The sequence below is a fragment of the Hesperophylax consimilis genome, chromosome 20 (genome assembly GCF_061612785.1).
Source record: "Hesperophylax consimilis isolate HC1 chromosome 20, BYU_Hcon_1.0, whole genome shotgun sequence".
NCBI classification, from domain to species: domain Eukaryota; kingdom Metazoa; phylum Arthropoda; class Insecta; order Trichoptera; family Limnephilidae; genus Hesperophylax; species Hesperophylax consimilis.
Genome location: NC_142855.1, coordinates 23920141 through 23945677, shown reverse-complemented (window position 1 = coordinate 23945677; position 25537 = coordinate 23920141). Strand labels below are relative to the sequence as shown.

General features: G+C 39.3%; 1 protein-coding gene across 1 annotated transcript; it reads left to right on the top strand.

Annotated features, from left to right (window-relative positions):
* The first annotated feature begins 476 nt into the window (after window positions 1–476).
* On the top strand, window positions 477–24884 carry Roe1 (grpE protein homolog, mitochondrial Roe1). Its single transcript, XM_089644340.1, has 5 exons — window positions 477–635; window positions 3221–3410; window positions 4920–5081; window positions 20282–20437; window positions 21921–24884. Exons 1-5 carry the CDS (start codon window positions 490–492, stop codon window positions 22023–22025), a joined length of 759 nt encoding a protein of 252 aa, XP_089500466.1. The 5' UTR covers window positions 477–489; the 3' UTR covers window positions 22026–24884.
* Window positions 24885–25537: the final 653 nt, after the last annotated feature.

The window sequence follows — 25537 nt, the reverse complement described above, 5'->3', positions numbered from 1 at the left end:
CAACAGGTGCTTAAAGTTTAGTTACATATGCATTTTCATAAGTTATAATTTACATCTTATATCTACAGAATCAACATTTTTTCATACATATTGAAGTAAATATTTTTTTTCCGATAGCCAATTTTTCACCATATATTTAACCTTATACATAGATTTACATTGCTTTATAGTGTCAGGTAATAAATTAAATATCTTCGGTATGTTGTATTCAAACGTTCTCTGTCCGTATTTATTATTACATTTTGGAACTATTAACCCGTCATTGCGCGTGATTCTAGTACTGTATTTATGTTCTAATTTTTCTTTTTGCTGCGGGGTAAATATATACTGAATTATAATTTTTTGCCATAGAATAGCCTTAACAGGTAAAATTTTGGCAATCTGATGATTTTAATCGACGTTTAATTTATTTGTTTTTTCCAATGGCCACACTGTCATCATCTGACGTATTCTCATGTTCGAAAAATCAGAATCAGAAACGTCAGATTGATGCGGAGTTTGCAATCTTTGGACTTTGTGATAAAACAATTACGAAAGTGTATCAATATGACCAGTTTAAAGTTTTCCTCAGTTTTGCGAATGGCCAGAAGCATCAGTGAGGTCTCTACGAGATATGTACCCTCGCTCGCCTTCAGGTAAACATACGTTGCGCAACATTTGCAATATAACCTCAAAATCTGCGCTTCAAACATTGATAAAGAAGTTATCTGATAAATTATGTTGTATTTATTTCAATAATATTTGCGTTTATTGTGTTTTAAATGTTTATAAAAGTGAAATAATTAAAATAATAATGATCCAAGTACAAATTTGTATGATGCAAGAATATCCGGAAGATGAATTAATAATACGTTAAGTTTCAATCACACCATTTCTCGGCACGGGTAGGATGAGAAGATAGACCGCCACACACCACTCCCGACTTTTGCCATTCACGTTGAATTTGTCAGTAATCTCTGGTCCGGGGACCCTAAATACTCTAATAAACCCTTGACTTTAGAAACAGTCGGTCAGTTTGATAGCTTCCTTTAGAGCACAGGCTTCAGGTGGGAATGCTGTCCTTGTTCTACCGGCATTTTAATGGACCGAGGATCTAGTGTCATAGATTCCTTCGGCACAAGTGCATAGTCAGGAAACACTCGCGCGCGAGCACAATAATAGGTTGACATTATTGTCACATGACAATGGATGGTTTCTACAATTTGCTTGTGATTTCAGTAACCTGACTGTGAAGCGATTTGCGAACCTCTGTTTCGTCCTACAATAAGGGGTCTTGTCAGTGGCGGCGTAGAGTAGATTGGCACCCGGGGCGGTTTTGTATTGAGCACCCCTACTTAAAATAAAACACCCAATACTAAACATGCTTACGAGACTTTATTTTACTGAAATATTCGATGACATTATCAACATTTATTTTCCTGTCTCTTTCAATTGATAAAATCGAAAGATTGGTTAGTCGCGCTTGGCTCATTGTGGATCTTAAATAAGATTTTATTAATTTTAACTTTGAAATGTTTCTTTCACATGAAGCCACCGAAACACAGATTAAATCTTAGAACTAACTAACTAACTAACCATCACGCCGTTTCCCCGCAGGGGTAGGCAGAGAGGACGGACCGCCAACTCAGTCTTGGCACACACTCCTTGCCTCATTCACATTCATACATCGTCTCATACATACTCTTCTATTATTCTGACTCTTGACATGGCCCGACTCAAGTATCTGATTCACTTGGTCGTGCCATGTCTTCCTCGGGCGTCCCCGACTTCTGCTACCATTCATATTTGCTTCGTATATTCTCCTTACACTTCTTTCTTTGCTCATTCGCTCTACATGCCCAAACCATCTAAGCGTCCCTTTCTTGATCTTACTAGACACAGCGCTAAACTTGGAACTGACTCAGAATAGCCCCATTTTATAATGAATTTGAGGAGCTCCAATGTAGTCCATTGAACTGCTTCGTGGGCAGTCTTTATAGGGAGATTTTGTGCGCATTATGTAGTCGTCAGACTCAGCTATAAAATATAAAAGATGATCGCACGCCAAATATCGCTCTCCATACACTTCCATGAGACCTGTCACACCTAGCGCTTTTATGCGCAGATGAACCATAGACAGTAAACATATTATGCCGTAACCGCTCCTGAGGTGATATATGAAAAGTTATGCACCCCCCACTCCGCTGTGAACAGGGGACGGAGCTGCCTAAACGGGCGGATCAGTACAAACAAATGGAACTTCGTGGCAGCTCTCTAATTCGTCTGACTCCTTCCCCTACCATAGGAAGAAATATTTTATAGCGTCGTGTGACGGTAGAAAAGATATCTGCTTGCGCTTTTATAGCTGTGTGTGACGCAGGTCTTATTTGGCTGCACAAGTGTGTTGTCGCTGTCACCCCTTGGTCCTTGGTACCCGGGGCGGACCGCCCCCCCTGCCCCCCCTTTGCACCGCCACTGGGTCTTGTTCACTTCTTTCTGTCCTCAAAATACTCTAACAGCACCCCCAAAGATGTCATGGGCCCTGAGGGAAGTTATTTTCCTTATAGGCCTTTCGCCTCATACATACTTCTTACACTCCCCTCTTTGTGCATCCACTCTACATGCCCAAAGCATCTAAGCGTCCCCTTCTTATTTTTACTCTTTATGATTACATTAGCTTCGCATTCTTTCCGGATCTTCATGTATTGGCACACAATCTTTATTTCATTAAAATTTATACAGTCTTGAGTATTTGACTCTGTCAATGTTTTTTGACATTATCTCCACACAGGAGTCATCCTTGCAGATGCTGATGTGTGATGCTTAAGGAAAAGAAGGAGAGGAAATTCTGGGAAGGAAAAAAGGTATGAAGGATGGTTAGGAATCTGGGGGTCCATGTTTCCAGGAGTGACAAACGTATGAATACATCCCTCAATTAAGATAAGTTGGGAGAGTCTGGCTGGAGAGGTTAAAAGGTCTCTCTCGACCAGTTTCTCCTGGTCTGGCGTGCCACGCAGTTGGTGGGCAGACGCACTTGCCACCGAGACATGGGCGAACCTCATCCCGTGAACCCGGGCACCCCTGCTAAGTCACCATCTGTAGCAATACCCATTCCAGCCTCCCAAATTGTTGTCTTATTTTGGTGTCCCTGACTTCTTCCACCATCCTCTCTTACGTATTCATCACTTTATTCACCCTCTATTACATAAAATCAATAAAATGTTATTTTCTTCATTTTCAGGAGGTCACCCGTTCAAATGCGTCTCCCTCTAGCATTCCCCGCCAGGACATTTGCATCAGAGGAGGTTAAAGAAAAGAAGGACGCAGAGAGTGACGATGGTCTGAGTGCGACAGAGAAGAAATACAAAGCTGATATCGAAGAACTGAACAAGGACCTGGAAACGTACAAAGAAAAAAGCAGGGATTATGAGGTAAAAGTATTATTTATTTATTTATTTACGGACATCGTCCAAATTGCAAAATAATAACACGAATACAGTAAAATGAAAAATACAGGAGTAGACAAAGGTACATGAAAGCAAAGACAAAAGGTAGATATAATATAAGAAAATAAAGTGACAAGTCGAATCAAGTCAAGAATACGCCGTGGGTCAGGACCACAGGACACTTATAATATTCCGTCACTTGTTTAGCGACTGGCAAAAATCATTCAGACTTATCCCAAGACTTGAGTTGACCAGTTTACACATTCTGGACAATGGTGAATAATATCCATAATTTGTCGAATGATGGTTGAGGAAGAGCAATTCATTATTTCTGAGTCTTTGCGAGGGGATATTGAAGGGAATGAGTTGCAGTAGAGTAGGTGAATCAATAATACCATTTATAATTTTGAAGAAGCAAATGAGGTCATTTCTTTCCCGACGGACTTCCAAAGGAGAGAGGTTTAGAGTTCGTTCAATTTCATCATATGAGTATTTGCCTTTTTCTAATCCTAGCCTCCTAGCAATCCCTCTTAAGAACCGATGTTGAACAGATTCAATGCGTCGAATGTGGACAGCATAAAAAGGAGAGCAGATAACACAAGCATATTCAAGATGGGGACGAACCAAGGAGCAGTAGGAGGAGCAGGAGGAGTAAAAAAACAGCGCCTTTTGTTGGACATAAAAGCAACACCCGCAATTATTTCTCTATCTGCACAGACAGACTGAGCCACAGATCGTATATTAATAAAAGCAACACGCGCTATTGTTTCTCTATCTGCACAGACAGACTGAGCCACAGATCGTATATTAATAAAAGCAACACGCGCTATTGTTTCTCTATCTGCACAGACAGACTGAGCCACAGATCGTATATTAATAAAAGCAACACGCGCTATTGTTTCTCTATCTGCACAGACAGACTGAGCCACAGATCGTATATTAATAAAAGCAACACGCGCTATTGTTTCTCTATCTGCACAGACAGACTGAGCCACAGATCGTATATTAATAAAAGCAACACGCGCTATTGTTTCTCTATCTGCACAGACAGACTGAGCCACAGATCGTATATTAATAAAAGCAACACGCGCTATTGTTTCTCTATCTGCACAGACAGACTGAGCCACAGATCGTATATTAATAAAAGCAACACGCGCTATTGTTTCTCTATCTGCACAGACAGACTGAGCCACAGATCGTATATTAATAAAAGCAACACGCGCTATTGTTTCTCTATCTGCACAGACAGACTGAGCCACAGATCGTATATTAATAAAAGCAACACGCGCTATTGTTTCTCTATCTGCACAGACAGACTGAGCCACAGATCGTATATTAATAAAAATTTTGTACTGACTTTCGTTTTTATTTCGATTTTGCATATATATCTCGATCTTCGATGATTCGACTTTTTATCATTAGGTTATTATTGAAATGAAGTCCCAGCTCTGCTTGGCAATCAGTAATTATATTTACGCACCATTCGATTTGCAGGATAAATACAAGCGGGCGCTTGCCGACGGCGAGAACCTTCGAAGACGCATGGCGCGCCAAGTAGAGGATGCCAAGGTGTTCAGCATCCAGGGCTTCTGCAAGGACCTCCTGGCCGTTGCGGACACGCTGGCCATCGCCACCACCTCCGTTCCCAAAGAACAGGTCAGTAGCCATCCAAGCCAACCTTCCCCTTACACTTCCTCCAGCCCCACAGCATACCCCGATTGCTCCCAACTACCGCCCTATCTTTGGGTAAAATGTAGGAAAAAAAAACATGGGGTATTTTTTCAATAGATTTCACAATAACAATACTTGTTTTCAATATACCAGACAATATTTTTACACAATAGACTCATTTATGACCCTTTTTATTTCGTTTTGTAAGTCATAGGTTCTCAACATAGGATACATTTTGAAACAAGGGATGCAAAGTCCCACATCACAGTCAGTATCACAGTAATACCTTCCTCACTTTGCTGAGCAGCAAATAGCGCAACGTCTTGCAGCATTCAGTTTGCCTGCGCTAGGGATAGAGATAAAGACATAGATAAAATGTCTTTCAGTTAGACGTAAGGGGTTTGGGTTGCTTGATGGTCCACCCTAATGCATTCCAGAGTGCTTGCTCCAGTAAATGGAAACCCTGTTTTCTGGTGACAGGGCATTTCCTTCCTTAAAAACAGCCTTACCCATACTTGAAAATAAGAAGATTTTTGTTGCATTGTAAATTGTCGCAAGTACAACAGTCGAATTTGTGTCGTATAGCGAGAAGGTGCAATCGTAGTGTTCTCGTTGTATTATTCACATGCTTTGTGCTAAATATCAAAATCACATCTCGTTTGTCTCGTTTCGGAGGAAATTTAACCCCGTGAACAGTGCAAGTTCATCGAGAGCCCTACTGCCCGGATTCATGGGAATTCTATAGGTAGGCTGTTCCTTCATTCCACTTTTTCCCGTGATTTATTCAAAACCAATTGAATGAACTCTTCATTGTGGTATTTCTTTTGGATTTGATTAACGGTTCATTTACTTGTAATAGAACACGTTACAACATCTTTTTTATCTCTCCACCTCATCACCATGATTTTCCCCTTTCTGTAGGCTTTGGTGTATCCACGAGCAACCTTCTTTTCTATCTTAATCTATGTAAGTAGATTGGATGACATGTTGTGGAAGTTAGTTCCATGCTTCCACTACTCTATGTCAGTAGATTGGATGACATGTTGTGGAAGTTAGTTCCATGCTTCCACTACTCTATGTCAGTAGATTGGATGACATGTTATGGAAGTTAGTTCCATGCTCTCACTACTCTATGTTAGTAGAATGGATGACAGGTTGTGGAAGCTAGTTCCATGCTTCCACTACTCTATGTCAGTAGATTGGATGACATGTATCTTAAGTAATATTGTAATATTGTCAGTAAACGCCAAAGATGTTTTTATCATCCAAAAGAGGTGCCTACGAAAAATTACACACTCTGATCACCTGGATTCCATGTAGAGCAATTTTTAAGAATCTCAAACTTCTGACAGTGACAGACATATATATAATGGAGTTTATTTATTTATTTATTTATTTATACTGGGTTTTACAGATGATCACACTTACGTGAGAACAATCCACTTATAAAAACTCAGTTATTGTACAATTACAAAAATCTACAATTAAATAAAGATAGAAAAAAATAAATACAGATACATACAATTAAGTACAGATACATACAAATAGAAAACAAAAACATCAAAAAATAAAAGTAAAATACACAATCATATACAAGCTCGCTCAAGTAACACATTACATTATACATTATTACAAGTGGTAAGAGCAGTGGCGGATCCAGGGGGGGGGTCACGGTGGTCATGACCCCCCCCCTGGATCCCAGCCCAGGGGGGGGGGTCATGACTACCTAGGTCCTGGGCCCATCCAGGACCTAGGTGGACCACTAATTAAAATTGTTAAACATAATGTTTTTATATATTTTTTGTCACAATATAAATTTTATTTAAGTACTTTCAATATTTAATTAATTTAATATAATACTTTGTTTGACGGCAAACGCATTATTCAGGAACGAACGCATCGAAAATTTGAATGTTACCGCGTCACCGCGCACCGCCACCGGCGCGCGCTTCGGCCGCCACCTTTCATATTATTATGACACATTTCGTGTAACCACGTGTGACGCTTGCGCGCGCTTTGTTTCGACTAACGTCTAGCGTCTAGCAAAACCTAACCTCAATCGGAACGACTAAACTTTATTAATAAAGTGTTTACTTTTATTTGTTTACTAAGTTTAAAAAAAATAAGTTCCAATATAAGTAATAGTGTTCTTAAAAATTGTTGCTGCAAATTCAATTCATTACAAGAAATGGTAAGTAATCTAATCAGTTTCTTCATTATGCCAGTGTATGTGTGTTTAAACTCAAATGTTATTTGTTAATGTTCTAAGGCTGGGGTTAGACTCGTAAGTTTTTTTCCTGTAAATCGCTCTTGAAGGCGAGTTTGGCCAAATTCCCAATGTAAACGACACCAAAAGTCACTTAACGTAATTTTAGTAAGTTACAGAACTTATTCTTTCGGAAGTTTTTTGACAGGTCTGGACAGGTCTAACGCGCCCGCGCGAATTACCAGCCTTTCTATACTTCCTAAAGCAATTCTTAAGGCGAGACACAACCTCGTTCATCGAGGTTTTGCCCAAGGCTAACATTTTAATTTATTTCGGCGAAATTATAATTGAATTTAAAAAAAATAAAATTATGCCGCACGAGGGATGCAAGTTATTTATATTTTAGATTAATAAAACAATACCTTACAATTAATATATTTTACGTTCAACGATTTTAAAACTTTATAACCCGTGTATAACTATAAAGTTAGCGGACTTAGCGGTAAGTACCAGATTTTATTTTTCTAGATGATGAATTAATAACTTCGGAAGTGGACACATTTTTAATATTTGTAACAAATTCTTCAGAATCAATTAAAATGAAGGCTAAAAGTGTGGTTAATTTTTTTACTAAGATTACGAAAACGTTAGTAATTTTTTTTAGAAATGCATAGTATTATTTTTAATGATGGATTTTGAATGATTTACATGAAAATGTTCCGTCTCCGATTATGTTCGCTTAATTTTGTAAAATTCCACACTGATTATTTTTTTTATACGGCAACACTTTGATATCCGGCGAATTTTTGAATTTGACGTTTAACGTTCACTAGATTTATTGTTTGTTCTCTGCGAACTTAACCACTTAACCTTTGATTTGACTTTTTGCATGAGTAGGTGATTTGGTATATTTATGCTTTTTGCTAAAGATGGCGGTGTTTTGACAGATGTTATGAACAGAACTCCGTACAATTTCATGCCATTTTTGTGACATTCGTGTGGAAAACGTTCTTTTTTAAATGACTTTCGGCTAGTTAATTACCGTTTTTTTGCACATATAAAATTATGTCCCGTCTTTCCGGTTTATAAAAAATTGTCTGATTTTTCGAGTTGAAATTTTAAAAAAATCACCAGGGTTTCAAAAATACGATTAAAAAAAAAAATACGGAACGTCTTAGAATATTTGTATATATTATTATCAAAATTAAATTATAACTTCTTGTAACTGTAACTGACCGGACCTAAGTCCTCCATCACAACACAAGCAAGCATTTTCGGCTTTCTGTGGTAGTGGTAGGAGTTATTGTTGGGTTATTCGTAACCCGGGAATGTTTGTCTTTCTTTAAAAAAAAAAAAAACTTGACCACGACTACGTGACCCCCCCCTGGCGCCAAAGCTGGATCCGCCCTTGGGTAAGAGGCATAAGAAATACGAGAGGTATGCATAGAGAGAAAATTGACACAATGAATTAGCTAATATTTTTTAATAGCGCCAGAACTTTTTTTCTGAATCCGTACAAATTATCGACGAAAATATCTATTTCAGCACACTCTATCTTGTTATATAGTCGACACATCTGGGTCAGAGGGCTAAAGTAGGCGATATTATTTATAAATGTATTTAGGTGAAAAATATTATGGCGTCTTAAACAATGCGAATTGGGGACATTTATTTTAATATTGCTAAGACATAATGTAGTATCAAGTTGACCGTGAATAATTTTATGTAAACATATGAGATCAGTCAATTGCCTTCTAGTTTTAAGTGCATCAATCTTGAAGTAATCACGACGTACGTCATATGTTCTAAGATGGTCATGTAATCCACATTTGAAGGATAACATTAAGTGAGTTATGCCTGTTAGTTTGATCATCTTCAGAAAAGTTCCCACAAAAAAAACTCAACACATAAACATGCTACAAGGTTCACAGAAAACTTATTAATCCCAAAAGCATACAAAACTATTTTTTTAATTTTTTTTTTTTATTTATTTATTTCATCTATCTATCAATATAAAGTTTTTTACGTGTATTTATACGAGACAGACGTATTCAGATACTTAAAGAATATTTACATGCATAACTAAATCAAAACACAAATTACAAGGTTGTATACACTTTAAACTATGGAGTCAATAGATAGATAATAGAAAAAGTAGGTACAGGTACGACAATATTATAAATATATATGAAAAATAAATGCATTTAGTTGGAGAACGTAGTTACAAAGGGGTTTTATAAAATTATTGATTCTAATATTTTATTTTGTATTTGAATTGTTGTTATTGATTACGTGTAACTTGGTTTACAGATGTTTGTGATAGTGGGGCGCCCAATACTTGTTATCCATTTCTTTATTTCATGTTTGAATTTGGTTATTGACTCTGTTTGTCTAATCGTGGCTGGTAGTGTATTGTATAGATTACAAGCTGTATATTTAAAATGTCTTTGCCCAAAGGTGGTTCTAGCAAAAGGAGTTTGGAGAAGTTCTTTATTTTTGGCTCGGGTATTGTGTATCGTTTGAGTTGGTTTGTATAGATTTTTGCTGTTTTGGTGTAAATTAACAAGATGGATCTTGCAAAGAGCTGTTTTATGTCCATAACGTTGATAGTATTGAAGATAGTATCAGTGTTGGTAGAAAGAGGAAGTTTGAGAATTATTACTATATTTGAAAAAGGACACTACAAACACGGCCATTAAAGTATACAGGGTGTATCGGCACTAACCCGACAAACTTTAACCAGCTATTCCTTAGCACATTTGGAGTAAAAAATGTTATATACACTTTGCTGTCCGGTAACATTTTTTTTCTTTTAAAAACAAAAAATAAATAAAATTTCCACACTCCGCTACTGCCCACAGTATAGGGGTAAAATAATTGGCAACGCCGCGCTACTGTCATCTCTTTCACACATATTCTGTCTCAAGTCCCGTGTGGTTCCCGCCACCCCGTCTCGTATCAGTGGTCAGTGCTGTTTTGGGAGTTCGCATGTCATCAAGTTTCTAGTTTCGTTTTTGTTTTGTTATCTAAGTTTTTACTGTTGAAATATGCCCCTCAATTATCCACCTGCCGAGCAAGCAGATATTGTTTTTGTTTATGGATTTTGCAATGGAAATTCACGAGCAGCCGTAAGGGAGTGTGAGGAGCATGAGGTTTCCTGGAAGACGCGTCCCACACCATGCTACCTTTGTCCAGGTTTGTACCCTATCAATTGTTTATTGAAACTATTTACATTCATTGATAATGCCAAAAAGCGCTTTTGAAATTTAAACTGGGAACATTAAAAACATAACAAGGGGCCACCAACTTTAAAAATGTAAATTGTACTTTAGGTGATTTGTGTTCAGTGGTCACTAAACGGCGTTTTAAAAAGTTAATTAATTTTAATCTCTAATAAATGCATCATTCACTGCAATTGAATTCACTCCCTTTCTCACCATGGGATTATTTAAATTACTTGAATTCAATTTCACCCCTGTGAATCCAAGATATCAACCGTACCTAGTTAAGAAAATTATAATTTAAAACACTTTGTTATACATTTTACTATAAAAAAATGAAATAAATGAAGAGAAAACGTAAGTTTTCTGATATGTGCCTAAAATAAGTGTTCTTAAAAAATAAAATGAGTGAAAAAGCCCGCGATTGTTTATTTGACATTATTACTGAGCTGAATAATAAAAGCAGTTGTTATTTGTTGTTTTGTTTCAGATGTATCAACAATTGCGTGACTGTGGCATCGGACGGATTGAAGGCGCCGGCGGAGGACACAACATCGTTCCTGTGGCAGTTGAGGAGAGAATCCTGAACTTAATTACCGAAGACCCCACGCTGTCCGTGCGTCGGGTCGCTCTGATGATAGGACACAGGGAACACATGGCGGTATGGAGAGTTCTGAAGAAGCACGGGCTCAAACCTTTTCACTATAGGCGCTGCCAAGGCCTCATGGAGAATGACCACTTTTCCAGAGTCGTGTACTGCAGAAGAATGCTGCATAATGTCATAAGAGATGCAGACTTCATGAAAAACATATTGTTTACCGACGAAGCACAGTTCACTAAAACAGGAGTGCTAAATGTGCACAACTTGCACCATTGGGCTGAACAAAACCCCAAGCTTGTTCGGGAGTCGTCGAGCCAGGACAGATTTTCCATCAACATGTGGGCAGGAATCCTGGGAAATCAAATACTCGGTCCAATCGAGTTGCCTCCCAGACTAAATGGACCGATGTATTTGGAGTTCTTACAAGTGCAACTGGGCGAGATTCTGGAAGATGTGAACCTCGAATTACTACGGAGAATGTGGTTCCAGCACGATGGAGCCCCACCACACTATTCGATTGCCGTGCGGAACTACTTGGATGTCGAGTTTCCTGGTCGTTGGATAGGCCGTGGAAGTCCGGCCATTGCTTGGCCACCAAGATCACCCGACCTGACCCCCCTGGATTACTACCTGTGGGGGGCTCTCAAGGAAAAAGTGTATGCTAAGCCAATAGCCTCAAGAGAGCAACTGCTCGAACGAGTGATGGAAGCCGCTGCAGAAATTAAAGCAAATCCTGCAAACTTAAATAATCAAAATATAACAAGACTACACGCTTGCATCGAAAATAATGGTAGTCACTTCGAACAAATGCTCCAATAAAAAAATTAACATAAACTACATGTCCGCATTTTCATTTATTATTTATTGGTAAAATTCTCACAATGTCATTCATTTACACATCAATATTACCTACATATCAATATTTAATAAAATCTGTAGAAGAGTATGCCCGTCGGCATTCAACAAGTTTTTCGACAAGTGTGTCGAAAAGCGTCTTCTCTCTTTCCTACACACTAAATATTAATGGTTAAAAATGAGACGACTGATGCTTGTAAGCGCGCCAATACGTAAAAACAACGAAACTCGAATAAGAATTGCCAGGTGGGTTTTTTAATCGCTTTAATCTGACTTTAAACAATAATTAAACACGTAAAAATTATTTAATATAATATTACAGTACAGTACTTTGAACCTTCGCAATAAATTTATTTGATTTTAAGTTTAGTTTGTAGAACTCCATTTCAATTTAGAGATTTTTTTTATTTTAACAGTCTTATTAAAAAATTTATAAAAACAGTGTGTTTATAAACAAGTTCTGCTAGTTGTAATTATTATTACGCGTGACAGCTGTTTCACCTTCTGACGGCATTATCAAACTTTGGTAAAGCCACTTACAGACGACGTAAGTGATAACTTTCTTTTTTTATTATTCTGGCTTTATTGATTTCCGAGTAAATTGTCGTAAATTATTATTTGCTAATCCCAATATTATTTGCTAATGCTAATAATTAAGTGAAATTTTAAACAATGCAATAATAGGATTATTGCATTGTTAATTTCACTTAATGTCGTTGGTATTTCCAACTGATGACTCAGGGGTTTATTTCCCTGAATAATTAAGTATTTTGGGGTCTAATTATTATGCATTTCATTACATCCGATAATTTAAACAATTTTTATGTTGAATTGGGGTAAGTTTTATGGCTAAGGGAAGGAGTGGAAGGTGAGGAAGTACCTGGATATTCAGATCTGGTCACCAAATACGGCTAGTCATTTCAAGCAACGTTTAAATTCTAAACCTGGATATTCAGATCTGGTCACCAAATACGGCTAGTCATTTCAAGCAACGTTTAAATTCTGAACCTGGATATTCAGATCTGGTCACCAAATACGGCTAGTCATTTCAAGTAACGTTTAAATTCTAAACCTGGATATTCAGATCTGGTCACCAAATACGGCTAGTCATTTCAAGCAACGTTTAAATTCTGAACCTGGATATTCAGATCTGGTCACCAAATACGGCTAGTCATTTCAAGCAACGTTTAAATTCTAAACCTGGATATTCAGATCTGGTCACCAAATACGGCTAGTCATTTCAAGCAACGTTTAAATTCTGAACCTGGATATTCAGATCTGGTCACCAAATACGGCTAGTCATTTCAAGCAACGTTTAAATTCTAAACCTGGATATTCAGATCTGGTCACCAAATACGGCTAGTCATTTCAAGCAACGTTTAAATTCTGAACCTGGATATTCAGATCTGGTCACCAAATACGGCTAGTCATTTCAAGCAACGTTTAAATTCTGAATTAATTAATCAATTACGAAAAAGCGTGGGGTTAAGAATATTTTTTTTAAATTATAGTTGTAATTTATTGTCGATTTTTTAAAAAAATTGCGATATTTTAAATAAAATTTAATAATTATTGTTTAAATAAATTAGCAATCTGGCAGCATTCATTTGCAGGTGGTCAATCCAATGCAGTCATGACGTTTGTGTGAGTGCTTTCCTTTGTCTCAGTGTGTTGCGCAGCAGTTTTATATGAACCGTTTTTTGATTCATCGGGATTGTTTTTAAAACTATACATTCTTTGTACCTTCAAATTAGTGGAAATAAACTTAAGTGTGTCAAGCTGCTCGTTATATTCCGGTAATTCTGGAAGGCTTTTAACATAAGCAATAATATTCATAAATCACATTCCGCGAAGTTGTAAATAACTAAATTTATTAAAAAATATACGTTGTAGGATAGCCTAGCAAGTAACATTTTGACAGAGCACTTACGGTGATTTAAAAAACAACGGCGCTGTTCAAATAATCCAATTATTATTATGTACTGCCGTTCCTCATCCAGAACATATATATTATGTGAGAGAGACGACATGTCGATTCTTGTCATAGTGGTCTGATCCTACTTCCTTTTTCCTGTTTTGGTAATCCTGGGATGACATCATCTACTCGCTCTGTGATTGGTTGTTTGTTTTGTCACCGGCAGTTGGCGTCTCGCGTCGTTTCATTTGTCAATTGACATCGAAATTCTTTCGAATGTGGTCGAATTATCTCGCGCTAAGTTTTTTCAAATACATAAGTGCTGAGATAACTCAAAAACGAGTGAAATAACTTCCTTGAGAGTGTTTCCTTTTCGTGAAAAGAAAAAAAATAGTGCTTTGTGTAGATTACGCGTTGTGCATTTGGCGGGAAGAACGCAGTATAACGGTCAGATTTGTTGCGTCATAATGTCTACCGTAGTTCCGACGAAATCTACGCACAAACGCCGTAGCGAGGATATCGATTCCTCCTCTACACACAGACGTCGCAGCGAGAATTCGGATTCGTCTTCGAGTTCGGGTTGTTCGCGGCCTAAAAACAAAAGGCGCAAAAAGAGATCGCAAAAGAAGATGCTCAAGAAATTGACGCGCCAGTTAAGCGATCTGCAGCGTTTCGTGTTCAGGCGAGATGCCGCGGCCGCCGGCAATTCTGACGCGAGTGAGTTTGAGGGTTCCGAAATTGACGGCGAGTCTTTGTCAACCCCTATAGACGCACCAGGCACCAGTGCTTGTGGTACATCCGCTGCTCCGATTTTTCGTGTGCCGGATCCCACAGTTGCGTTAAAGGAACCGTTAATGGGAGCACCGACAGATGCTATGTTAAAGATGGTGGAGCGCCTGCAAAATTTTGATACTCCCGGTTGGTGTAACGTACGCTACGCAAAGGCATTAAAAGAATATGCAGCAGACCCGGGATTCAAAGAGTTGGAAGTAAATTGCGAGCTCAATTCCCTCACGCCGGCATGTGCTCAACTCACAGGAATGGAAAGGGCCTTTGCAGCAATCACTCACGTGGCGCTCCAACAAAGGCAGGTCATCCAGGACTCTATACAGAGCGTCCTAACCTGGAGCTGTCAGCCTGACACCGAACTTTCGCCGAAGACCCTAGCGGAGAAATTTCAGGATGTCCTTGGGGGAAGTATTGCAAAAAACGATGCAATCCTTCAGATAGCTTGTGGGAAGCGGGCGGAAATCGTTGAGCGGCGACGCCATCGTATCCTGGAGTTGTGCAAAACTCCATCGGAGAAATCAGCCCTGGATAAAATTCCTCCAACGGTATCGCACCTTTTTAATGAAGACAAGCTTGTCTCCCAGTTGCAGAGACTTGGTGGGGCAAGCAAAGTCTTCAGGGCTCAGATCTCGCAGACCCCAAGGGTTGCGAGGCAACCCTTGGGGTCTGCGAGATCTGACTTGGAATCTGTGTCAAGGCCAAATAACAGAACACAGACTCAATGTGCTTCTGCAGGAAATCTGGGTTTCACCCAATTTCCATATCAGTACCGGCGGGCAGACCCCGGTCACCACTCTGGCCCTTCCTCCTCTTCCAGCAGAGGACGGAAATTTCGGAGGCCGACGGGGCGTGGGCAGACCTCGCACCGTCGTCCCCGAAACAATTGACAATCAGCCCAGGCGATTTCAGGGAGGGCAATTGCGAAGTTCTTTAGAACAATGGCGTATCGCAAATGCCCCCGACTTCGCCCTAAAAATCCTCAATGGCTATCGGATCCCATTTTGGTTGAGACCTCCATTGTCCAGACCCACTCAGGTGAGGTTGCACAATTTCACCACAAGACAAACACCCGAAATGGACATACAAATAAAGGAGTTGCTGAAGATGGGAGTGCTGGAACCAGCACCCATGAATCGGGGTTTTCTCTCCCAGATGTTTCTGGTGCAGAAGAGCGACGGGACCAATCGTCCCATCATCAATCTGAAAGTGTTGAACGATTTTGTGCGAGGGAAAAAGTTTTCCCTGATCTCCCACTTCAAAGTACCCGACTTTTTGCAACCCGGAGACTATATGACAAAAGTAGATCTGGCGCATGCGTACTTTCATATACCAGTGGCAAAGACCCATCCACGTTTTCTGCGTGTCGTGTACAGAGGTCAATGTCTGCAGATGACATGTTTGCCCCAGGGCTTGAGCAGTTCCCCTCAAATTTTCGCAGCAATAACCAATTGGATCGCAGAGATCCTTCGAAAAAAGGGCATTCGAGTTATTGTGTACTTGGACGATTTTCTCCTGGCTCATCAGAATCAAGAAACTCTCCGACTGCAGACACTAGTAGTGTTGGATTTCTTACAGTCGCTCGGCTGGACCATCAACATAAAGAAATGTGTTCACCTACCGACACAGGCGATAGAATATCTGGGAGTGTTATGGAACACTGGCCTCAATCAGAAGATGCTAACCAGGAACAAGTGCCGGGCAATATGGAAGTCGTTGCAAAAGGTTACGACAAGGAAGGAATGGTCCCTGAGGGAGGCGCAGAGCATCCTAGGACAGCTGAACTTTGCAGCGTTTGTGGTTCCCAGGGGTCGCTTGCACTGCAGGCAGATGCAGCTCCAGTCACTTGCCATGACAAAGCTCCCACTCCGGAAGAAGGTACCTGTAAACCTTGCAGTACTGGAGGATCTAGATTGGTGGAGGCACAACGTGAGTACGCATTCCCTTATCCATTTCCCCAAAGCATGCCACTTCATTGCGACAGACGCAGCAGACAGCGGGTGGGGGGCGCAGGTAGACGACATCCCACTCTCAGGCTGTTGGACACAACAACAAACCAAATGGCACAGCAACCTAAAAGAAATGTTTGCTATTCTCCATGCATTGAAGTACCAGAGAGCCAGTTTGAGCAATTCTACTTGTCTCATTCAATCGGACAACAGAACGGTACTAGCATATCTACGCAACGAAGGAGGTACGAAATCAGTGAACCTCCTTCAGTTAACTTATCAGATTCTGGAAGTAGCGGACGCGCACAACATAAGGATGGAAGTGTATTACCTCCCGGGACGATACAATGGACTCGCCGATCATCTTTCCCGAGGGACCTTGTTACCAGAATGGCACCTTCTACCTACAGCGACCGACCAGATATTCTGCCCTTGGGGCAGACCCATGGTGGACCTATTTGCATCCAAGAGAGCTCATGTTGTAAACAGTTATGTATGCATAGACCCCACCGACACAGCAGCCCTATATCACAATGCTTTCAGCAGGATTTGGTGCTTCCCACTGGCATGGGTATTTCCACCGCCCTGCTTGATACCGAGAGTCCTGGAACATCTAAACAAGTGTGTCGGTATTTACCTATTGGTAGTACCGAGGTGGCCCAAGGTGTTCTGGCTGCCAGATCTCCAGTCGAGAGCACTAGCTCCACCTTTACAAATAACCAACCTACTCGACAACCTGGTGGATATCTCGACAGGTCTTCATCCTCCTCAGATTCAAAAACTGGAGATGGAAGTATGGAAGATTGGGGCTGGAGAGGAGCGCTCAATGAATGGTCAGAACACGAGAGAGGCCTCCTCAATGCTGGATGGCGATCTTCAACGGTCACCGCATATAAATTAGCATGGAAGAGGTGGGGCCAATGGTGTGTCAAGAATAAGGTGGATATAGCTGATCCTTCAGGTTCCCAGTTGGCAAGATTTTTAGCCAATTTAAAACTTAAAGAAGGCTTGGCTCCTAGTACCATTGCTCTTCATAAGTCAGCCATTTCAACATTAACCAACCCAGAGTGTGAATCGCTAAGCAGCCATACCTTAGTTAAACAAGTGATGAAAGGTATAGTTAATACTTCTAGAAAGAAGAAAGCATTGCCTATCTGGGACCCTAGACAAGTTACTGTATGGTTGAAAGAAAACCTTACAGAAACAGTTACTCTGTTTGAGGCTTCTCGAAGATGCGCTGTCATTCTTTTACTCGCATCTGGACGAAGAGTGCACGATCTTACTCTGTTACGATACACACCAGACAGTTTCGTGGACAATGGGGACCATATTATACTTTGGCCAGCTTTTGGATCTAAAACTGATTCTACTACTCGTCAGCAGTCGGGATGGAAGCTTAAAGCTTCCTCAGACCGAGCTACAGATCCAGTATATTGGCTCCGTAAAGTATGCACCTTATCTAGAGTAAGAAGACAAGAATCAAATTCCATACCAAATTTATTTATTTCAACGACGGGCCCGCCAAAACCTGCCTCAAGAACAATAATTGGAGGATGGGTGAAAACAGTACTAAAAAGTGCTGGCATTGATAAATCAGCAGGGAGTACAAGGTCTGCTGTAGCATCACTGAGCTGGTTAGAAAATTGCCCCATTGAAAAGATCCTGGAAAGAGGAAATTGGAAGAGCGAGAACACTTTTGCAAAACATTACAGAAGGGAGGTAGTGGAAGGAGGTAACTCTTTGACATTGCCATCTCTCACAAATCTGTTTGAACCTATAACCTCTCACAATTGACATCAGTTCTGTCACCAAGGCGATAACAAACACTTCTCACATAATATATATGTTCTGGATGAGGAACGGCAGTACATAATGATGGAGTTTTACCTACCATTAAAACTCTTATTATGTTGCCTTCCTCATCCAGAACATATATTTAATCACTGCTTGGTGAGATTATAATTGACAAATGAAACGACGCGAGACGCCAACTGCCGGTGACAAAACAAACAACCAATCACAGAGCGAGTAGATGATGTCATCCCAGGATTACCAAAACAGGAAAAAGGAAGTAGGATCAGACCACTATGACAAGAATCGACATGTCGTCTCTCTCACATAATATATATGTTCTGGATGAGGAAGGCAACATAATAAGAGTTTTAATGGTAGGTAAAACTCCATCATTATTGATAAGTACCTAAGTGAGGAAAATTGTTTTTAAAAGTGCTCAGAATTATTGGACTTCGATTATAAATTCAGGAAATCTACTAATTAGTTTCTTAGTTTCAAAATTAGACTATTTAATACGTGAAACGCGTAAGAGGTGAAACCAAAGCATTCCAGAGGTGAAACAATTTAGATACAAAAATAAAACTGATGTGTACAATACAAGAAGACAATCAGTGATTCGCATACGAAAAATGTGAATAATCATTATTGTTAAATAAAATATTTCTTTTCTGGTACTGGATTATGTAATACGGGCTTCGTTCGCAGCAACACGCGAGAGTTGCGATGTTGCTTTCAAATTTTGACAAAGGATAAAACAGTGGTGACATGTGGTGAAAATATGTTTAATTAATTTTTTATTAAAAAAAAACGTTACCGGACAGCAAAGTGCACATAACATTTTTTACTCCAAATGTGCTAAGGAATAGCTGGTTAAAGTTTGTCGGGTTAGTGCCGATACACCCTGTATAACAACATTCGACGTATCATTTTTTTTTTTTTGTGCATTACAGATTGATTTAATCCTATTACAATACACATGAAATATACAAAGCTTTGAATGAAACATTTTACAATAACCCATATTTTAGTGTTCTTGCCTAAAATGACTTTTGAAATCTTTAAGGCCAATGTTGAAGCATCAAACAAATAACCGACATACTCAAATTTAAATCATCACTAAAAACATTTCTTTTAAACAAATGTCACTACACTTTAAATGAATCATCATTATCACTTTTGGCTCTACAACCCCTGGTGGGTCTTGCTTGGCCTCCTCAAGAGTCTTCCTCCACTCATCTCGGTCCCGCGCCAGCTCTCTCCAGTTTCGAAGCTCCAAGGCAGACAAATCTTTGAGGACGTTGTCGCTCCATCTTAACCTTGGCCTTCCCAGGCTCCTTCTCCCTATCGGTCTTGAGCTCAGCAGGGACTTTGGTTCTTGATGCTCGCTCATTCTCTCCACATGACCTAGCCACCGAAGTCTTCCCAGTGACATGAATTTTGTGACGTTTAGCTCCTTAAACAGAGTATAGAGCTCATTGTTATAACGTCTGCGCCAAAATCCATTTTCTAGAACCGGTCCGAAGATGCACCTCAAAATTTTCCTTTCAAAAACGTCCAGTGCTCGCTCATTCTTCTTAGTTAGAACCCACGTCTCAGCTGCGTACGTAAGCACTGGTCTAATTAGTGTTTTGTACCCTAATACCTTGGTGGATTAATACTTTAAATGAATACCTTACATAAATTAAACAACTCTGTTTCTTATTTTTATTTACATATATTTGTTAACATGTAATTGTTGGGTTATGTAATATAATGTGTATTTGTTGGGTTAGCTGGAAGAAATAGGATGTAACCTAAAAGCTATACCCTTTGCACTTTGTATTTTTAGAATTTTATAGGTTAGTATGTTGGTTTGCAGATAAGTGAAGCCAATCCGCACCTGAAGAGTCTGCTGGACGGACTGACCCTGACGGAGGCGCAGCTCACGCAGGTCTTCCGGAGGCACGGCCTGGAGGTGGTCAACCCCGTCAAGGAGAAGTTTAACCCGAACCTTCACGAGGCCCTCTTTGCGCAGGTGAGTACCTGGAAGACTCCATGTCTTCACCAGTGCTGAACACATCCACGAGTCCGGTCTCCACCAAGGCGGTGTTGACTCACTGACCCGCGCCTCGACCATTCTACCGTCATCATCGCCGTCTACACCTGGTGTTATCCTCATCGGTCCAAGTCACTGACTCACAATAAAAGCTGTGACACAACACGACATCATCTTTTATTGTCTCCTTACCAGACCCCAAACATCTATGTAGTGAAAAGTTCTGTGCGGGCTGTGATGGCTCGGCCAATCTCGGTGACACTCCTCAAATTTCGGAAGTCACATGGCATCAAACTTTCTCTGTATGAGATCGTCTTGTTTTGACGTTGGTTTGTAAGATTTCACTGTCAGGGGATTGTATTCTTTTGTTTTTTTTTGTGAATTATTTTGTGCTGATTCTATAACGCACAGTATGGGAATATCGGGTTGCTCTTTGACCATATTATCAGTTATATGATATTTTAATGTTAAATGGTGTACTGCCCAGCATATTACGTTGGTCAAACAGGGAGATCTTTCAAAACCCGTATTAAAGAACATTTTACAAATTGGGTAAATAATAAAGGCGAATTGTCAAATGTAGCATCACATTTATTAGAAAACAAACACTCGTTTGATAAAGACAGAGATGTTAAAGTCCTCCATACTTGCAATAAAGGCCACAAGCTTGATAGATTAGAATCTTTAGAAATTACTCGCTTAATTAATAAAATAGACCCTAACTTTGTAATGAATAAACAATTAGAATCATTTGCCAAGTCTCCGCTCTTGTATCCATTGTAATTTTCATAATAATTTCGACATTAAAATATGTAGTTAGGTTAGACCATCCCTACTTCAATGTAAACATGTACCCCTTCAATAAGTAACTTTGTAATTAATAAGCTATTAGTATCAGTTGCTAAGTCCCTACTTTCTTAATTCTTATAATAATTTCTCAAATGTAAACATGTATCTTTTCAAAAAGCAAATATAATCCCATTTGACAGTAAAATTAGGTCATTAATAATGCATATTACCTGTGAGGTTTTTTCCCTAATAAATATTGAAATGAGCTACAAACCCAAGGTAATTAGCTCACTGGAATTACCAAATAGTTAGAAATTCGACAATCTTAAACGACTTAGTAACAAATAAAATTGATTAAAACCCTATAAACTACCCCTCTCCCCCCTCCCTCATATGTTGTGTATATAAACCGTAGACTAAGAATTTTGTGTACCAGTCTGAAGATGGCTTTGACGAGCTGAAACCGGTTACGGTCAAAATAAAATTAAGTGGAATAAAGTTTTTTATTTGTTTTATTATAATATATTATAATGGAATTCCACCACGAATTATCGGTCTCAAAAATAGAAATATTAAATGGTGTACTGTTTATAATATTATTATCATTCAAGTTTGTCAAACGCACTTTAGAGAAAACCGCCACTGATATAATTAAAAGTGTTTACTTTTCCAGGAGGTGGACGGAGTTGAAGCCGGCACCGTTGTTGTAGTCAGCAAGGTTGGCTACAAGCTGCAGGAGCGGTGCGTCCGACCGGCGCTCGTGGGTGTGGCCAAGTGATGTCGCCGCGATGCACCGGACTACGCGATGGCCGCCTTGGCCAACTAGTGACAAGAGACTGTGCGTGCACCCAACGAACTTGGCGATTATCGTTGTTGTTAATAATTAGTGGACATGTTGATTTTTAACATGTACATGGTGTTCGGAAACTCGTGATACAAATGGGAAACTTGTGGATCTACGTAATTGGGCTATTTACATATTTGGGGTCGATTTGGTGGCAAATGTAACTTTTTTGATTTGAGCTTTGTTTTTCGGGTAAATCGAGTCTGAAATTTGAAAAATCATTAAAGAAGTAGATAGTACTAATAAAAACGAAACATGAAACAGAACAAGACACAGAAAAATAAAAAGATAACGGTCTCAACTGGGAATCGAACCCGTTCGTTTAGATTTATTAGTATAATGTACTTCTTCAATGATATGCTACATAAACCTTTACCTTACTGTGCTAAAAAAATCCACGCGTTCCGGTGCTGTGTAGTCAATACACATCTCAAAACACGTGATTTAATATCGGAAAAATATGAATATTCATAGCTAATCGCTTATGTTTATTATATTTTATATCAAAAGTGATAATAATTGTAATTTAATTGCTGAAAATATGAAAAAAACCATCGGCAGATGCAAAAAAACGTGCGAGAGGTCCACATCTAACGACGGTCCGCGACCAAAAACGGCCGGCTGGCACAACAGGCGCTGGACTGCACATGGTCTAAATCAAAATACAACTGCGGACGTGTGGATTTCTCATATTCCCATATAACGAACTAAAGTGGGACATCAATAGCGTGGCATTTCCACGCACACTCCTCGCGTATTAGTATCACACGGTTGATTGTATTGGTGTATTTGCTCTCGATTTTTAACAAAAATCTCTGATTTTTAATTGAATTTGAAAACTACGTAAAATATTATTTTTTAATTCAGTGCATAAATGTATGACGGAGGAATACCTAAAATATGAACCCAGAATGTATTATATTTATAGAGTTATTAAAGTTATTAGAAGCAATGTGTAGTAAATACACACCACAGATGAGGAAAAGTTAATAAGTGTAACCTACCAAAGTAAAAATAAAGTTGTTATAGAAAAAATTTAAAAAATTCAGTCGCTATGGGGTTAATATCAGCTGTTTATTGTCTTTAAAAATGCGTCAATAATGAAAATATGTCAATAATGAAAATATGTCAATAATGAAAATATGTCAATAATGAAAATGTGTCAATAATGAAAATTCTTGGAAAAAAAACAAGTTTTCCTGGGTTTTCTATGCGGTGTAGATTAACCAGTTTCTCGCTTGTAACACTAGTTTCCGGACACCATGTAAAATATGTTATTTTTTATTATTTTTAAGTTATGTGAAATTGCGCAAAAAGAAACTAAAAATAAATAATATTTTTTTGTGTAATTTGTATAGTGTCTGCAAATTTGTATATTTCCCTAAAAGCACTTACCACGGCCTTCGTGGTTAAGTAGCTACTACCCCTGGCTACATATTCAGAGGTCGCGGGTTCAAATGCCGGAATGCGTAAAGAAATTTTATTTGATTAATTTGTGTATCTCAACCTGTGGTGTACCAGGAAATTCCTAGCTCAATTTCCAAAAGGTAAATTCCAAAATCAAACGTCAAGTGTCCACTTAAATTTTTTTTGTGTCGCTTTATATAAGTATATGATAACAATTCTTCCAGATTTCGGTAGTTTATACAATTGTTGTTACTAATAATATTATTTTGTACAAGAAACCTGTAAACAAATAATGCTAAAAATATAATTATTCATTATGACGTAAAAATTTTGACATTTCTTACGAAGTTAATTTTCATCACTTTTCTTGAGTGAAATATTATAAAAATTACATCAAAATAATGTAGATAAAACTATCTTTCTGATGATACCTCAAATCTATTATTTCCACAATCAATTTATATCAAAAATAATGAAAGAAGACGCTTTGACACTAAAAACGCGGCAAATATTTCGTTGGCATTCCACAGAAAAATTCTTTGTAAAAAATCTGAAAAGCTAGAAGTCATTCCGGTATTTGCTGCGTAAAGAACGAGAATAGCCCAAGCGATTGTGACCTTGTTCTTCATACAAATTCCTTATACATAAGGGTCAAAATCGCACATAATTTATTTTTATTTTTTTAAATTCGTAGATAATGTGCTGCACTCACATATGCGGTTCCGGGATACGACGGGTTAATCTTATAATTTATTAATTTAATTTAATATATGGTATATTTTCGGCACATTCCGGAACAGTCAATGAACTTTCAATGTTGCCGTGGTGAAAGACCATTCTGAATCGAAATGACTTTAGCCGTGTTTGCTGACCAGATCTGAATAGCCAGATACTTCCCCAGGTTCCTCTTCCCCTCCTCGCTTCCTTCAGCCTCCATTGGCGATGCCATAGTCTCACTGTTGAGTGTTGGGTTGAAAGCGGTTGGGACTCTTGGCAAGCAGAAACGATAAACCGCCAAATAACTTGGTCTTGGCACATACTCCTTGCTTCATTCACATTCATACCTACCATTCTGTTATTCTGACAATTGTCATGCCCGACTTAAGTATTTTAATCACTTGATCGTGCCTGTCTTCCCCAGCTTCCTCTTCCCCTCCTCGCTTCCTTCAGCCTCCATTGGCGATGCCATAGTCTCACTGTTGAGTGTTGGGTTGAAAGCGGTTGGGACTCTTGGCAAGCAGAAACGATAAACCGCCAAACAACTTGGTCTTGGCACATACTCCTTGCTTCATTCACATTCATACCTACCATTCTGTTATTCTGACAATTGTCATGCCCGACTTAAGTATTTTAATCACTTGATCGTGCCTGTCTTCCCCAGCTTCCTCTTCCCCTCCTCGCTTCCTTCAGCCTCCATTGGCGATGCCATAGTCTCACTGTTGAGTGTTGGGTTGAAAGCGGTTGGGACTCTTGGCAAGCAGAAACGATAAACCGCCAAATAACTTGGTCTTGGCACATACTCCTTGCTTCATTCACATTCATACCTACCATTCTGTTATTCTGACAATTGTCATGCCCGACTTAAGTATTTTAATCACTTGATCGTGCCTGTCTTCCCCAGCTTCCTCTTCCCCTCCTCGCTTCCTTCAGCCTCCATTGGCGATGCCATAGTCTCACTGTTGAGTGTTGGGTTGAAAGCGGTTGGGACTCTTGGCAAGCAGAAACGATAAACCGCCAAACAACTTGGTCTTGGCACATACTCCTTGCTTCATTCACATTCATACCTACTATTCTGTTATTCTGACAATTGTCATGCCCGACTTAAGTATTTTAATCACTTGATCGTGCCTGTCTTCCCCAGCTTCCTCTTCCCCTCCTCGCTTCCTTCAGCCTCCATTGGCGATGCCATAGTCTCACTGTTGAGTGTTGGGTTGAAAGCGGTTGGGACTCTTGGCAAGCGTACTCTTACTTGCCGATACACCCTGTATATGTGGATAAATTTATTACATATCGTCCCTTAGCTAACAACACCGCATAAG